We start from the raw sequence: 18,882 nt of genomic DNA, 5'->3' as shown, positions 1-18,882 counted from the left end.
AATATGAAATCATTAACGAAGAAAAAATTTTAGTGAACAAGAGTAATAAAATTATTTTAATACTTATTTAATTTTGATGTCCGTAAGTGTCTATTTAATGTTTATGAGTGTAAATGTAACTGATAATTGGCAATTTTTTAACTTTTTGAATAAATAAATAAAACGTGACTTGAATAAAAATTACAACATTCGTAATTAGATAATTAAAAAATCAGTACGTGCATTTTTTTTAATTTCATCATTTTAATTAACATTCATTTAAAACTTATAAATTGTCTCGTATCTGCTACATTCACACTCGTTTTACATATTTGTAATTTAAAGTTTTAGATTTTTTTATCCACAGATAAAAAATATATAAAGATGGCGTAATGGTTTCCCGCTCTTTATAATAATGATAATAGTACCAATAAAAATTAAAAGTAAGCATCAAAAACAACAATACCGCTTATGTTTGTTTTAAATAAAAAATTGTGAACTAAAATCCAAAGTAATTATCATTAATTATTTAATAAAGTAAATGATAAAATATGTCTAATAATTTATTGCATACCAATTATGAATTTCCACATGAAGAAATTAATAGAACCGAACATCAGGTAAAAATTAAGGTTATAATTCTAACTCACGTCGAAGATATTTAAACTGCGATTGTTGATAAGTTTTTTTAAAAATTAAAATACTTACAGACTTTCAGAGTCGGTGATTCTTCTTTACATCCTGAAAATGTCGATAGCTATGCTAATTATTTTAATAATGAGAGAGTAAATAAAGTTAATGAAGAAAGGGTTCAGCTGACTAATAACAATAATTATTTACATTCATCATCTAACGAAATGAGTTGGGAGGTTGAAGATTATAAAATATATGATCTCGACAGTATAAAATTACAGCCGCAGAAAAATAATAACTTGGAAGCGAACAATTCAAATTCAGTTACTGGAAATAAAGACTGGGATGCTGATGATATTTTACAAATGATTGGAGATAATTCAAGTTTGGAGATAATGGAAAATTATGAAGAAAGAAAAAAGATTGAGTACTCAAATAATGGACGTAATCGTCAATTAGAAAATAGTATTTATGTTAATAATGATAAATCTCAAAAATTAACATCAGATACTAATGAAAATAGTGATGTAAATACCAGTGAAGAGACTAAAGACACAAATATGACTGATAATAATCTCCAGGTAGCGTTGACTCCGACAACAGCATCAACAGAGCAAGTTAATTCGCCTCCAGTTCTAAATACGTTACCAGTTTCTTACACTGACTATTATAAAAATTTATTTCAAGTACAGCCGTTTCCCTACCATCCGATTCCTATGAATCAAATGGGGCAAAATATGTTACCATTCTTTCCTATCCTTCCTGGTCTATATCCAAACTTTTGTTTTCCCATGAATTATTTTCCATTTTTTCCATATTTTACTTTTTTTATGCCAATGGCTGGAATCATGCCATCAGTAAATTCAGTACCGGAGGAAATTCCAGCGAAACCCGAAGCTGTTAATAATTTAAGCATAGGAACTATTGCTAATAATTCAATCAATACAAACAAAGTAAATAATGAGAAACCGGTTAGTATTGAGACTCGTGATTTGCAGCCTAAAGTTTTAATAGAAAAGATAAAACCGCCGAAATCATCATCAACTAAACAAGTAAATTTTATATAAATAATTTTGTTTCCAATAATATTGAGTAATTTTGATTTTTATTTTTAAAAATTAATTACAGGTGAGTCGAAAGTCAATACCGAAAAAATGTGTCACTGTTATTATTCCTAAGCCTGACTCTAAGAAAAATATTTCGTCAAAGACAATAAAACCAAAAATAGAATCATCGAAAACATCGAAAAGTAAATATTTGACATTCTGTACATTTATTTTTCCTCATACTTGCACCGAAAGTTTAAATTCTTGCTTTGTTTAGAGGGAAGATGTTCGTTCTTTCCTTCTATAAGAAAACAAACGGTAAAAATTAGCATATACGCCATTCTTACTGCAAACAGAGGCAAAAGTTTAAACTTCCAAGTGAAAAATCTTATATAATACACCCCGGAGGAAAGTACACTGATAGAAATTTTATATTGGCTCAAGATATATTTTCGTGAGCCAAGAATTTATTTCTGAAGAAAATCAATTGTCTTGCTTCAAGAAATTCTTGTTTTGATTTAGATTTTCTTGGCTCTAAAGATTTTGTATCTTTGATGGATAACTCTCGTGTCTTGAGCCGAAACTATATTATCTTTAATCAATACTATTGAATTCTTCAAACATGACCACTTGTCTCTTCAACTAAAAATGTCGTATTATTATTTTAAGAACTTTAAATTTTTGGTTTAAGTAATAATTCTTTGATAGAAGATGTTTTTAAAGTAATGAAAAAAAAAAAAAAAAAACTTTTTTTAAAATAAATTATTACTTTAACATATCTGAAGTAAATGAATGTAGTTCTAAAAAATCAATTTGAAATTTTTTATTTTTAAAATAAAAAAAAGTTTTTTTTCAAGCTGAGTAAATTGATATCTTGATTTAAAAATCGCGCCATTCTCGAAAAAAATCGGTAATGTCTTAAACCTACATTTTGCCTATTTTAATCCAAGAGCAAGAAATTATTAAGCAAAATATGTCAGAATTTTGTTTCAAAACAAAAAATCGGTCTGTCGGTTGACCCTGCGGGCCAGCCCCAAAACTTCCCGCCTATTTCGAGCTCCTTGAGCTCAGAAAATTGTTGTAGATACATTTTCTCTTCGAGCTCGAAAATACTTTTGTATGCCTTTGTTTTCGAAAGAAAACGTTTTTTACGATTCTTTCTCAAACGATATCTCTCGAACGAATAAACCGATTAAGACGTTCAAGGCGACAATCGACATGTTTTATTGAGTTCTATAACTGATCAGATTTTTGAATTGATTCATCAAGTCGTTTTTGAAATACTTTCAAAATACTAAAAAAAAAAATTTGGAATTAATCGGGTCAGTCATTTCGAAAATATTTGGAAAAAACCATTATCCACCATTTCTTTCTCCCGCGATATCTCTCGAACAAATTAACCGATTTTGATGTCTAAGGCGGCAATCGGCGCTTTTTATTGAATTCTAGAGCTGATTAAAATTTGAAATCGATCGCGTCAGTCCTTTTGAAAATATTTAGAAAAAACCGTTTTTCACCATTTCTTTCTCCCGCGATAACTCTCGAACGAATTATCCGATTTTGATGTTTGAGGTGGCAATCGACGCTTTTTATTGAGTACTAGAGCTGATTAGATTTTGAAGTCGATCGTATGAGTCGTTTCTGAGAAATTAATAAAAAACTAAAAAAAAATTTTTTTTTTTTTCGTAATTCGCAAATATTTTCGAGTCTATTCGATCAAATGATCTGAAATTTTCAGACAAGTTGACGGCCAACAAGCTCTTTCGATTGCCACCTCAACCATCTAAATCGATTCATTAGTTAAAAAGTTACAAAGAGTTTACATACATACATACACACACACACACACGCACATACATACACACACTCGGACATCATTCTGAAAATAGTCAGAATAGCTTCCTAGGACCTCAAAACGTCGACATCTGATGAAAACTCGATTTTCAAAAATCGGGGTGAAAACAATAACTTCCCGAAATTTTTGAAAATCGTCGATTTTCTTAGCGGGAAGTTAAAAAGGCTTCATCGAAGAATAAAATTCTCAAACCAAGAATTTTTTTTCTCTATCCGAGAATTTCAATTTTTTGGTTCAAAGACTTATTTCTTGAATTAAAACAATTAAAAATTTTGAAACAAGAACTACTTTTTGAAGAAAAAATTTTTTTTGAATCAAGATAGTTTTTCTATCAGTGTAGGACGTCTCAATCTGCCTTCGGCTCGGGTAGGCAATTATACACATTCTACTTTCTTCTCTAGGTGTGTAATATACTACTAAGAAATTAACATCCGTATAATAATTAATGTTACAGAAAAACTACAAAATGAATATTCAAATCATAATAATGTGGCCGAAGGATTCGAATGTCAGAAATGTAGCTACGTAGCAACTCAGTTGGGGAATTTAAAGCGTCATATGGCAGTTCATTTAGAGGATCGTCCTTTCAAGTGCCTGGACTGTCCATTCACTACTCGTTATTCTTACAGTCTTCAATGCCATATAAGAAGACATAGCGGCGAAAGACCATTCGAGTGTGAAGTTTGTCAATCAAAGTTCATCACTTCATCTAATTTGAACCACCATAAGGTTATTGCACACAACCTGTGCCCACCTAAAGCGTCACTGAAGTGTAGACGTTGTAATATGACATTTTCCAATATACAAGACTTAAATCAACATAAAGCCAGTCATAGAATAAAACATATTTACCGTTGTAAACTATGTTCTTACACATCGACATCGTCAATTACTTATAAAAATCATGTGAGCAAGCATGAAAATCCAAGCATATACATTTGTTACGATTGTGGGAAACAATTTGTCCAAAAATCGTCTTTAGAAAAACATATAATTAATCATCATATTCTATAGCATTTAATTTAAGAATTACTTGTCATTAAGTTTGAGATATTCAGGGCTGGTCCATAGTTTTTAATCAAGTTCAATAATTATACTGTCAAATAATTAAACTCTGATTAAAAATCTGATGAATATTATACTATTAATTAATATTAATATTTCGATAATATAAAACTCGAAAAAATAGATTATTGTTTCTATTTCATAGATATAAAAAAGTTTTAAATTTAATTAATTACTAATGTTTTATATTTTTTTTTATGAGGCAACGCTAAATTTAAATAAAAAAAAAGCTTAAATTCTGATTCGTAAAATAATTTTAAATACTTTTAATAATGAACTTTAAGGGTCCATTAAGGGTTAATGTTAATCACTTCAAAAAAATTTTTTTTTAATTATTTTAAAGCCAGTTTTTCATTAATTAAAAAAAGTTATCTTTATATCTTAGCGTACTTGAACAATTATTCATAAATTACGATAATAATTAAATAATTGTTGAAATTATTATTAAAATTTGGTATTTATTCATAATATTCACATAATACTTTCGTTTGTCAATACAAGGCTGTATAATTTTTTCATTTATTAAAATTAAATAATTTTTATAAACTTTAAATTTTTGTACACAGAAAAAAAAATATTTCTTAGCGCCAAAATTTTTTTCTCGCCCTAAAAGATTTTTATTTTTTTTTTAAGAAAATTTTCGTTTTCAATTCAAAATATCAAAGATTACTCAGATCAAGCAAAAATTCGCGCCAAGAAATCTTTTTTTTTCTGTGTAGTAATTTTAATTAAAAACATATTCTCTTAATAATTAGTGTTAGTAAAATTTTTGAATATTTTTTCACGCCATTTTTCATTTTCATTGCTTTTCATTCCTTGATGCTCCGAATGCTGCTTAGATGAGAGTCTTGATTCAATTGTTTATAATTATTTATTAAAATATAATAAATAAATAAAAGTTCAGCTCACTAACTTATAACTAATAATTTATAAGCATAAAAATTATAAAACTATCTTGGAAATTAAAATTAAAAAATATTAAATAAAAAAAATAATCAAGATAAATTTAAAAAATTTTATTCATCAGACTGACAGCTAAAGGTTATAATTTTTTTCTAATAAATAATTATAAGACTAATTTATTAATTTTTTTTCGCAGGACTGTGATGATGATGATTCTGTTGTTGATATCATAAGGACATCATATGTTTCAATTATTTCTTCTTCTATCATATTTAAGGCATACATCAAAATTAAAAATAATCCCATCATCTGCGGTTTCGTAGTAATGAATAAATAATTATTAACATAACTTATTACTCTATACAATAATTATCGAATAATACTAATCAAAGGCTAATTGATAATATATTTTATTCTCTTTGTAAACTGATTAGCTTTACAAGTGACTCATGAACATGTACATTTGCTTAAAGATAAATGCAAAAACAAAAGTGATTCCGAAGTATTAAGTTGTAGGAAGATAAAAAAGTTGGTTTGATGAGCGAAAAAAAATTTTATTGGATGGATAATTTTGATAACAATAGTACTGATAAAGTACAGCCATTAATTTATCAAAGTGATAATGGAGATAATTTGACTAGTGAAAATACGATTGGAAGTAATTTAAAAAGTACTGGAGATATTGAAACAAATGATTATATTAATTATCAAAAATCAAATATCGCTAATTATATATTAAAGCAAAATGAATTTCTTACGGTCTCATATTATAATAATATTGATGACTGGAAAACAGTTAATGGAAAAATCAGCCAAGAGAAAATGAATAAACAAGTCGATAATGAAAATAATAATGGGATTGAAACTTCCCAGTACCAATGCAACGACTGTATGAAATCATTTGATTTAGCTAGTAAGTATTAATTAGCTGTCGATATTTAATTATTACATATAAAACTCTACTGTTTTATTTTAGAGCTCCTTGATAAACATATATTTTATCGGCACACGGGAATAAAACGTCATAAGTGTAGAGAGTGTGAATATGCAACGAATAATTTGTCACATTTAAAACGACATATCTATACCCATAATAATCAGCTTATAATTCACAAGTGCTCACATTGTGAATTCACTTGTGATTCGTCACGAAGCTTAAAGAAACATAATTATACTCATGCTAGTATTCGTCCATATAAATGTCTCCACTGTGATTATGCTAGCATGACTTTAAATCATTTGACCAGACACAAACTTATTCATTCTGATGTACGACCTCATAAATGTCCACACTGTCATTATGTCAGCGCACGATCAGATCATTTGAAAAAACATATTCAACGTATTCATTCTAGTTAATTAATTTATTAATATTTACTCAAATATTAGATAAAAAATATATGACACTAGACTAATAATTTTAATTAATTTGCTAAAAGCATTCTCGGATATTAGCAACCTAATAATGGTTTTGAAGAATATTCTAAAGGTTCCATGACAACTGATCCCAGAAAACCGATCACCGGCAAGTGATCACACAATTGATCCCACTGACTCTTTCATAAACTAATTAATTACTATGATATGAGTAATTAAAATTCACTTTTATAAATATAAAAAGTTAAATTATGAAAATTAGTCGACAAAAATCAATTAACGATCAATTGTTGATGGGATCAGATGTCGGTAGGATCAATTTGTCGGGATCACTTGTCGTGGTATAAAATTGTTGGGGTCAGTTGACGGCTCACCTATTTTAATAGTTTTATAGTTAATTTAAAGTTAATTTTATTATGATCAATTTAATTAACATTTATTTATTTTTAAATTTGAAAAAAATATAATTATGAAGGCACAATTGGAGCAGTTGTGCTGTATGATAAAATTATTGAGGAACATAATGATGATTATAATTCAATTTGAATATGAATTAAGACTTATTTTTCATAAATATAGTATTAAATCATTATTGTTGGTATTAATTAATTATTAATAATTATTTCTATACCTTTTTATAATTTGATTATATCTGTAATATTTATTTGTCATTTAAATTATAAAATTTATGAAAATAAAATTTAATTTGCTGTAAACATAAAATGAAAAATATGAATTTAGCTTTTTTACCAATAAATAATTTGTGTTATTGTATGTATTTTTGATTTTTAATTTAAAAATTTTGATCAACGTTTGAGTTGTCCTTGGTAGTTTTCTTTGCTTATTCATAAATGCTTTTTCAATTGACGTCATAGAACGTCATCATAGAAGTATAATTCCTAAATTGAGAACAAAATAATTTGTACCTGAAGTTGGCCGGGCAAGCAAATAAATCTTTACAACTTAATTACATGTTACCTTATAACTACGGAAGCCCGGGCAGCGTTGGTATACGACATGAGAGTGCGGCTCTCTCGCTGTCTCAGTTACTAGGATGCACTATCAGAAGAAAAGAATGAGGATGAAGTTAAATTTTTTTTAAGTAATGTCTATATGTTAATCGAGGCTAATTTATTTATTAAATAAATATTATTTTATATCAATGTGTAAAAAAATATCAAACTTTCATTAATTTTTTGTTTTTATTATTTATCATTATAATTATAAAAAAAAATTTTAATCTGTTTTTGATCGAATATAGATCAAAATCAGACTTAAAATAAAAAACAGAAAAAGTCGGATTTTGATCTAGATTAGAATAAAAACAGACTAAAAATAATTGACAGAAAAAGTCTGATTTTGATCTAGATAAGAATAAAAACAGACTAAAAATTATTGAAAACAAGTCTGAAAATAGTCTAAATAAGGGATAGTAAGGGCAAAACTAGATTAAAATTCACATATTAATCAAATGTAAATAAAAAATAACTTAAAATTTTTAGTTGATTGAAAACAGATCAAATTTTTCGACCCGGGCAATTGTATATAATCGTACATAATTATATCTAATTGTATATAATATTTATATAATTGTATACAAATATATAAATTTGTATATAATTTTATTATTCTTTTTTGCATTTTTTTACAGAATTATATACGATTGTATATAATTGTATATAATTATATAAAAATTTTATATAATTATGCATCACCTCTATCCAATTGTATATAATTCATATAACTGTATAACTGTATACAGTTATATAAAATCTTTTTTCATCGGGAAGTCTAGTGCAAGCCTTACACAAGAAATTCGTACCAGATTATAACTCAATTCTGGAGAGACTATAGTTGAAAGTAGTTGCGCATGACTTGCTCAAAATCTGCTCAAAGCTCAAAATTGACTTTGAGCAGATCTTGAGCAAGATATGCGTAAGTACCTGCCATAAGTTACTGGTGCAAGAAATGCGTCAGAAACTTAAACTGCACCGTATCTAATAAGATATATTTTCAATATTCTTGTGTACAATGCTTTCAGCAAGTCATGCACAAGCCTTGATGACGATTTCTTGCTACATGATCTTGCGTAAGACCCATACGTGGAAAATGACACTAGTGACTAGGGGTTTTGCTCAAGGCATTGGCACCAAAATCTTGCTCAAGCATGTGTTACTAGGGTAATTGAATAAAAAATGACTAATGTATCTTATTGTAATTATTGAATTTAAACAAAAATGGATAATTACTATCTGATATAATACTTAATTATGAAAAAATTAATAATCAAAATAATATTAATTTAAACATTCATTTTTAACTAATCAATTATATCGAATATGCATTTAAAAAAAAAATGCATTTTTTGCAACTCTACTCGATGATTAATATGAGACTTAAAAAACTCAAACATGTATTAACAACAAAGTTTTCGAGCTCCTTGAGCTCCAAAACAGCGAGGTTTAAGGGCTGGCTTGCAGGGTCAACCAGTCAACAGATATTTTTTTTACAGTTCCTCAATATGTCTACCATAAGGATGCCTCTAAATACAGTGAACGCCATTTATTTTAATAATATTTATAATATTACGGACGGAATTGCCATAAGCAACGGCAATGCTTGTTTTAAAAATGATCCACCATTTGATCCAGAGATTCACGTTGATCAAAAGAAAGGTAAAATTTTAAATTATAATTTTTATTATTTTTCACAGTTGAAAGGTTAATGATGTCGGCATTTAGAGCATGTAAAGATAATTTTTAACCCATTGCAAGTTAATGGATTATATATATGGGTGATTCCACCAAATAAAGTTATTTTTACGGGGCGACCCTGGATGATTTGATTCAAACTTTGTGGAGTCTTTCCATGTATTTAAAAAAAAATTCTCTGAAAATTTGAGCCTTTAATATGCAGCAGTTTCAAAGTTATGATTTTTTGAATTTTTTAAAAATTTTTGTTTTCAACTTTTTCATTACTTTTTTTGAAGGAAACAATTTAAAAAAAAAATGATCACATAATAGTTTTTCGTAGGAAAAATTCTCAGCTTTCCAACGAAAATATCCATTTTTTATTTTAAGTTACAGAAGACTCTTTAAAAGTCGTTTAAAATAGGAAAAACGATTTTTATGACTGTGCGGCGCTTGATATATCTAATTTGATATTTTTTTCTGAAAGCTGAGACCTTTTCCGACAAAATATGTAATTTTCACGATGTGCATATTTTTTGTTTGAACAAAATCAATAATCATTTAAATACAAGTCATTGATTTTATCGTTTTATCAAACTATATTGGTTCATTGTGTGGCGAGAAATGAAACAAAACGATATCAGACAAGAGTGAAGTAGGCTGCCCAAGCCGTAGGCAAAAGCTGACAATAACTGCAATCTGAAGTCGTGTTTCATCTCGTGTTACACACTATTTTTTTCATGATTACCTGCATTAAAAATTAGTTTCAGTGGCAGCAGCCAGTTAGAATTAAGTTAATTAAAGATCGATGGTATGTTCAACCATAAGTATATGCGTAGCTTATGATTTGCAATTTATAATTAAATGAAAACCATAAATGCTCTTTATTATTTACACAAATTTTTATAAAACTTGTTGACAAAGTTAGAACTGTCATTGAGGGAGATAACATCAATAGCCTGAAATCATTTTTGAACTAAACCCAAGAATTAAAGTTCAAATCACTAATTCCTAAACTTGAAGCTTTGATGCTGGTATCATGAAAAACAGTTTTATAATTTTTGTTGTCAGAGCTTTACTGCATATACATACTAGAAAACATATCCTCACACCGTAAGATTTATGCATCCAGGCTATTCAAAATTTTACCGGCGTTGATTTCATTTTTATAACCAACTCTTATTGAAAGAAACGATTTAAAACGATTGGAAAAAAAATTTTTAATACTTTTTAATGCTTTTGAATACTTTGAATACTTTTTAATCACCCTTTTAATGAGCATTTAACATTACAAATCGTTTCGAATCGTTTCTTTTAATCAAGGAATAATGACTTTTTATAGAAAATAAATGTTTTAGACGTACGATACTTAGAGTCAAATACGGTGAAAGAAACACAAGCAGTACACCTTTTCTTACCTATTGTTAATAGCCAAGGATATATTTGTATTAAAAATGTATCAAGATCCTCAAAAAACCTAAGAATTAAAGTTTTTTAATCATTGGGAGTTTATATTTCATTTAATTTTGTTCAAATAAAAAATTGCACATTGTGAAAATTACATATTTTGTCGGAAAAGGTCTCAGCTTTCAGAAAAAAATATCAAATTAGATGTATCAAGCGCCGCACAGTCATAAAAATCGTTTTTCCTATTTTAAACAACTTTTAAAGGGTCTTCTGTAACTTAAAATAAAAAATGGATATTTTCGTTGGAAAGCTGAGAATTTTTCCTATGAAAAACTATTATGTGATCATTTTTTTTTTAAATTGTTTCCTTCAAAAAAAGTAATGAAAAAGTTGAAAACAAAAATTTTTAAAAAATTCAAAAAATCATAACTTTGAAACTGCTGCATATTAAAGGCTCAAATTTTCAGAGAATTTTTTTTTAAATACATGGAAAGACTCCACAAAGTTTGAATCAAATCGTCGAGGGTCGCCCCGTAAAAATAACTTTATTTGGTGGAATCACCCATATATATATATATAATTTTATTTATTCCAGAGTCTGATGATAAAAATTTCGCTAAGACAATAAGCCGGTTTTTGAAAAGTGATAAAAATAAAACAGCGGCAGACAGTACATCATCTTCAATGTCATCTAGTACATGTAAACAACTAGATGACAATAATTATTCGATAAAAAATTAGTGGGATAAATGTCCAAATTTTCACACTACCCTATCAACTGAGGCCAAATCAAGTACTCAGACTCAAAGGCCTATGACTTATGCTGCAGTTAGCAAGTCATCACTGGCACCTACATGCAGAAAATACTGTAGTAAAAAACTACCCAAAACTTTTTATAGATAACGGAGGTTCATAAAGTTTTGGATACATTTAGTAGATGGACTGTTATTAAAAATTTTAACGATGATTCATTAATTTAATAAATTATAATTTATTTTACAAAATTAACATGCTTATATTTTGTTGTTTCTAATACGTGATTGCATGCATATTGTCTACAGTACTTTCCCTTACAACTTATTCATTCTCATAAAATTTCCATGAGAATCTATTGAATTTTAGGAGATTTTTGAGCAAAGTTGCTTTTTGCTAATTAGTCTTGCTTAGAATTCGTTGCAGCTAAAAAATTGAATAGTTTTGGCTTAGTTGACTTGAATTTCAGTCAAACTCAACTTATTTATCGACCCGGGAATATATAAATTCATCTATTTATAATTTAATTGTTAGTTAGATTTTTCCAAAATTTCATGATTAGAAAATAATTACTTTTTTTTTAATGAAAATTAAGATTTTTTTTATTAAAAAATCAGCACCCCCGTTGAAAATATCATGTACTAACTTCATGATTTCTGTCTCAAGACTGCAGGCATTGTGCGTGATCAAGCATAAATTAAGAAAAATTATATGGCATTTTAAAAATGATGTACGACCATTCTTTCCTTGTCATGCATGATAATGTATGACTGAGTAAGATTCAGAATTCGTCATGTATGATCATACATGATTTATAGATAAAGTATATATATATATATATATATACTCATGTATGATCAGATACATGAGTATATATAAATTATTAATTAATCAGAATTATTAATTATTATTGTTGCCACTTAATATACATAAACATATATGATCATGTATGCACTGTAAATTGAAATGGTTTAATTTAAAACACTTAAGTGTTTAATTGCTATTTAAATACATTTTAGTCACTTTCTAAACGTTTGCAAGTGTGGAGAAAGTGACTACATTGTATTTAAATGGCAACTTAAGACGCGTTTTCATTTGTTTCTGTATTCGCACTCAACTGGATAAACGGTACTATCTCTGTTACACTTGTACATTAAATAGGAACTTTGTCCAAGCTTTTCTCGTAAACAAATGGAAGTTATCAAAAAATTCAAGTGCACTTCGCTAGTTCGTAAAGTAAAGCATCGGGTCTGTGTCTTTATTTTGCGTTTAGAGCTTTTATTTCAGAGAAAAGCTGGGACAAAATTATCTGAAAACCGTTCTTAACACTTAGGTGTTTTAAATGTAAACACTTCGATTTACAGTGCATGACCATGCCTGAATCATGCATGCATGCTGATTTTTTCCCGGGTAATGTCTATACTTGAATGTGAAAAATGGTGTTTCTAACAATAAATCAAGTAAAAATTATGCATTAACGTGTTGCGTGTAGGAAATTATTTATGCCGAAGTTTTAAAATGTTGAACAATAATTTCTAAGTGAATTTAAGTAGAAATTTAACAGTGGAATTGTTTACAGAAAACATTCATGCTTTGAATATGGATTATCGAAATGACATTCATAATACAATTGTAAAATAGTACAACATGTATAATATTTGGAAGACTCGCATTTTCATAAAAGTCATGAATAATTCATTTTTTTATGTTTAACATAGAATCGTCAGTAATGACTCTTAAGCTATTTATATTTAAAGATTAGAAAGATTATTGAGATAATTATAGAGTTTTTGAGAGAAAGACTGGATAACTAATGATAGTCGAGACAATTGACTCATCGAGAATCTCTTATTGTTAAAAGGACAATTTTAATTTTAGTAGGAAGAAAACAATTCTAAGAGGAACTTAAGAACTTTAAATGAACTATCGAATAATTTTATCTTTATTGTAGGAGAAGGCGGGGCAAAACGATAGGAAACACAATGGGGTATCCCCGAAATTCTATGATAAACGTTTGTTCTTTAAAATGTTTTTAAATTATTTTTGTAAATATAATTGAACATTCTTTTGAATTTTCTTTGATAAAGTTTTTTAAAAATCTATTTTTTTTTTTAATTTCTCAGATTTTTTGTTCGTTTTAAGTTCGTATTTTTAATTGTGAGGACCTCATCATAGGTACGGTACTGTTCGTCAGAGCTCACGGATACACACTAGCGCACATACGTACCGCCCGCTTGACAAACCGCAAAGTAGGGAAAACGCCCAGAAGCGTTAAAGGGTTAAGCCAGTAACTATAACTAGCGATCCCGAGTAAAAACTAGAAATCTCGCCATCTACAACGAAGGCGTAAACATTGGTCATACAAATCTATCTGTACTAGAGTGTGTGTGTGTGTGTGTGTGTGTTTCGTTCTGTTTAACCTGTATCGAAAATTGTTGCAATAAATATCAAGAATCGGTGTGAATAAATTAAGATTTGTGTACGTTAATACGCCGATCATTTTATAATATATAATTATTATACATATTAAAAAATGGATGCAAAAAAAAAATCTGTCTATTGGTTGACCCTGCGGACCAGCGCCAAAACTTCCCGCTGTTTACGATGTTCTTGAGCTCGAAAACATTTTTGTGAATACATTTTCAAGCTCCAAATTCTCCAAGCCATGGCATTCGACGCAGCTTATGAAGTTTCAGAGCCCAATTAATTTTGGAATCAATCCATCGAGCACATTACAAGTTATCCAAAAAAAAAACATTTTTGAAAAAAGTTTATTTTTGGAATATCTCTGAACGAGCCCTACCGATCAAGCTCAATTTTTTTCAGCTTCTAGATATTGAGAAACCGCGTCGAATGACACCTTGACGATCCAAATCGGTTCATCCGTTCAAAAATTACAGATATTTATACATACGTACGTAAATATTGCAGGTTGACAGACGAGTTATTGGAAATTTTACAATTTGGAGTACTCCCAGTTTTTTCAAAGCTGCGCGGTGCGCCATGTTTCATTAGATCACTACGTAATGTAATGCGACTCATTCTTTAGTTCGAATTATATTATCATCGAAAAAATTGAAAAAACTGGCAAAGCCAACCGTGCCTAGATTTTTTTTTTACCAACCCGCCGTCAAAGAGAACAATTTGAATAAAAAAAACATCATTAGCAAGATTAACTTTTAGACTTATTATTTATTATCCTTAACAATAGGTGGATCCATACATGGAAAAAAATATTAGTAAATATTACTGAGATTCTCGTCAACAGCGCGCCTAGACCGAATCTCAGTAAATATTATGGAGTAGAACGTAAGAAATTAATAACAGATGCATTTTTTAACAAGTGTCTTGTAATTTTTTAAGGTTTAAGTAGTAATCATAAATAAGCAGTATATTTTAACTGTTATATATAGCAGTTTATACATTAATATCGTAATTTTACTGATTGAAACGACATTAGTTATTGAACATAACATAAATAATTAGAAGTTGAACTACAATTATTGTTAATCATTTTTTTCCGAGTACTTGTCCATATAGTTAGCAAATTTATTTTTTTTGAATAAGCAAATAAAATACTTATAGTAAAAACTTGAAAAAATCTTTTTGAGCATGTTCTGAAAGTTGTGTTTTACTTACAAATAATTGATTATAAAATCACGAAACTGTCTAATATCTGCTACTTCCAGTATCATTTTAAAACTATGCAAAATTAAAAATTTTTTAAGACCTTGTTAATTGGACGTAAAAATTTATCTATTCTAATACGGTCAAATAAGGATTTCAAATGCATGCTGATGTCAAAAAATTTGAAACGTTTTAAGATTTCGTGGAATTGTTCGAAACAATCTAAACAAAAGAAAAAACTTTTGTCGAAGTGGTGGTGTGAACAAACAGCTCTAAAATAAAAACTATTCATTGGATCAGATCGTCTATATTCTCATTTTGAAGGAAAAGAATCATAAAAACTGTGTATCAAATGTCAAATCTAAATATTTGAAGCTTTTTAAGTTATTAGTGTTTAAAGTCAAAACGCCAATTTCTAAACAATTGACCATAACTGTTATTATTATAAATATTTTTGCCAATGTTTTTGTAGGAAATTAAGAGACGCACCGAAAAAAACGTTTTTTATTAATAAAAACGCCACGCAGGTTTTTTTTCGGTAATAATTTTCTGTTTCTATTGTTTATGTTGTTTCGAACAATTCCACAAAATTTTAAAAAGTTTCAAGTTTTTTTACCGCACCGTTTCTCTAATACACAACACAATAAATATGCGGAAACGCGTATATTTATCGACTACTAGTAACACAGAACGATTGCTTCGTAAAATTAATGTGTAACGGAATTTATCTATAACATCGATGCGTTTCGTATGTTTTCTGTAATTTTCTAAATTAATTTTTTTTTTTTTTTATTGCAATTGATAAACTATTTGTAAACTGTATATTTATCTTGATAATTGGTTTAATGAGAACAATAATATACTATCCAGGAGTATTGAAAACTTGGTTGTATTTAATTATTGACTAGTAAATATACTTTTTGTTTATATAAAATAAAAAATTATCGAATTTTCTCAATAATTCATGATTCGAGATCTAGGTATTGTACTGAACAATGATAATATCATAAAAATATATCAGGATTGTAAAATTATTGATATTTTGAAACAAATTTTTAGATATTAATTTTTAAACGAATGACTGCTAACTTGTCATCAATATTATTGATGTCAAAATTTATGTTTTTGATACTTAATTAATGTAAGAAAGAACTGTAATAACAAATGATATGAATGTAATGAAGTTTTGAATAAAAATAAACAAATAAATAATATTTAATTACCGAACTTCTTACGGATATTCCTGAAAATTTATGATGTGAATTTTTAATAGCTATAAAAATACTTCAGTAAGCTTGATAAAAATTATCGGTGTATTGTTCATCATCGTACTCTTAGATTTTTACATTTTTATGGATATACTCCAATGGAATTTTAATTTTAATTTTTTTTATTTATTCAAATTGTAAAACTGAATAATAATTTCATTTTCGCTAATTGTACTTTTTATTTTTAAGTATAAAAGTATATTTTGAAGTTTTTTTATACGCTTTTATGATTCCCGGAAAAGAATTTAAATTTATGTATATAGAGCTGGTGTAAAATAACAATTATTTGATCTTGTTAATTATAATCTAATATTACGAATTAATTAATAGCAATAACGAAAATTAAATTTAGAAAATAACTAAAATTATTTTATTCATCAATTATTTAAAATCTATAAATAATTCTAGCAATTTACAAGCTCAAAATTTTACAATGAAATATTGTATATCAGAAAATAAATTTAACTAAATATTAAATTAATATGGCGACGTGCTTAAAATAAATATGTTCATAAAATAAACAAGTATTTATCTTGAGTTTTATTTGTACAAATTAAAATAAATATTCGGTATTTATTCCTGAGATTCATAAGCACATTTATCATTTGTAATTGATTTTATAATATTATATATAGAAAGTTGAAATTACATGTAACAAATAATTCAATTACATAATATTACTATAATATTAAATAATATTATTGTGCTGGTAATTATTGGCAACATTGATTGTAAGTTATTATTTTAAATCGGCGCCTAAAAAAATTATTGAAAGAAATTAATGACCATTTTAGTTAATTAGCTGGTTTAATTAATTAATTAATTGGTTTTATGATGGACATTACCATTGGAAGATTGTAAGCCATTTAAAATACTATTACACTCAGTTTCATGTAATTATACGCTGTGGCCTATTTTTCTGCCGAGTAATTTAAAAGGTGAAATCTGTAAATATTAATTTATAAATATTAATAATTTAATAATTATTTAAATGGTAAAATGTGAACTACAAACTTTTTTCGACAAAACTTTGGATACCATGTCCCATGAAAAAAGCCATTTCCCATAAAATTTCCATTAGCATTTTTAGTGTACTTTCAGTAGTTTACGTTCTGAAAGCCGATAAAGGTCAATTTCATAGGAGAAATGACTTCCGCAACGGCCACAAGTGAAACAGCTGGAATTACAGCTAAGTAACTATGGGCACTTTTGAAGAACACCAAATGCCCTACAATTTGCGACCAAAACCGCGTCAATATCATAAAACGCAGCCGAGTATTAGAAAGTTAAAAAAAAGTAATTTAATTTACGTGTATTTTAAATGGAAAATCTTGGAGATTCAATGGGAAATACTTAGGATTGGAATTAAGAGCTCAAACTTGGCAGGAATTTTTGTTTCAGCATGAAAAACAATATTTTGGTTGATGAGCAACGAAAAAAATACTGTCACCGGGAACGAAGCACCCTGTTTCATATATATCTTTACTCCCAAATTATTTTTCTCTTAGTTTAAGCATTTTTGTTTTCTTGGTTGGAACACACAAAAATTTTAGCATTTAAAAAATAGTACTTATTCCGTAAGAATTTATTGTCATCAAACTAAAAAATGTAATATTGTTTCAAAAACCTAACACATCTTTCTTAAAAAAAATATCTCTCGTATTTAGAAACAAAAAACTTAATACAAGAAAAAATTTTTTTTGTTTAAGCATAAAAATATGTTGACTTGAGGAAAAAAAAATTTGATTCAAGATAATTTACTAGGTGCACTAAAAATTGAATTTTCTGAATCGTTAAAAAAAATTGTGGAAAATTAGTCGAAGGAAGTTAAATGATTTACATAACAGACTCCATCACATTTTAAGATAAGTCTGATAGTTTCACCGAAAAAGTCAAATAATACTAAAATTTACTATGAATCCAACTTTGACCTGTTTTGTAGAACTTTCAATTTTCAACACAAATATTCATTGATTTTTCCGAAACACTAATTCCCTGGTGAGTAATAAAATTCTAAACTGTAAAAAAAGTCTAGTTAAACTATTAATGCATTAATTATCTGTTGCATGCGCCGCACTTTTCTCGTTTCAAATCTTACTTTTAAGTTCGTTTTAAGAACTTGGTATATTAAAATTTTTTTGTTTTACTTCAATAATGATTTAATATGAAATTTAGTTCATATATATAATTAATGCAATTAAAACAATAATATTTGCTTATAAATGATAGTAAAACGTGCAATTATTTATAATTTTCTTGAGTGGTATGAAAAAAAATTA

The 18,882-nt window shown here is 27.6% G+C and overlaps 2 protein-coding genes across 2 annotated transcripts; both read left to right on the top strand.

Annotated features, from left to right (window-relative positions):
- The first annotated feature begins 373 nt into the window (after positions 1-373).
- On the top strand, positions 374-4,957 carry LOC103568496 (uncharacterized). Its single transcript, XM_008545396.2, has 4 exons — positions 374-599; positions 690-1,664; positions 1,741-1,861; positions 3,968-4,957. Exons 1-4 carry the CDS (start codon positions 531-533, stop codon positions 4,525-4,527), a joined length of 1,725 nt encoding a protein of 574 aa, XP_008543618.1. The 5' UTR covers positions 374-530; the 3' UTR covers positions 4,528-4,957.
- A 943-nt stretch (positions 4,958-5,900) lies between these two features.
- On the top strand, positions 5,901-7,428 carry LOC103568497 (zinc finger protein 286A). Its single transcript, XM_008545397.3, has 2 exons — positions 5,901-6,394; positions 6,458-7,428. The coding sequence occupies exons 1-2, from the start codon at positions 6,019-6,021 to the stop codon at positions 6,838-6,840; spliced, it is 759 nt and encodes a 252-aa protein (XP_008543619.1). The 5' UTR covers positions 5,901-6,018; the 3' UTR covers positions 6,841-7,428.
- The last annotated feature ends 11,454 nt before the right edge of the window (positions 7,429-18,882 follow it).

This window comes from Microplitis demolitor, chromosome 2 (genome assembly GCF_026212275.2).
Source record: "Microplitis demolitor isolate Queensland-Clemson2020A chromosome 2, iyMicDemo2.1a, whole genome shotgun sequence".
In the NCBI taxonomy this organism is placed as follows: Eukaryota; Metazoa; Arthropoda; class Insecta; order Hymenoptera; family Braconidae; genus Microplitis; species Microplitis demolitor.
The sequence above is the reverse complement of the archived record's forward strand: the minus strand, read 5'-3'. Positions and strand labels throughout refer to the sequence as shown.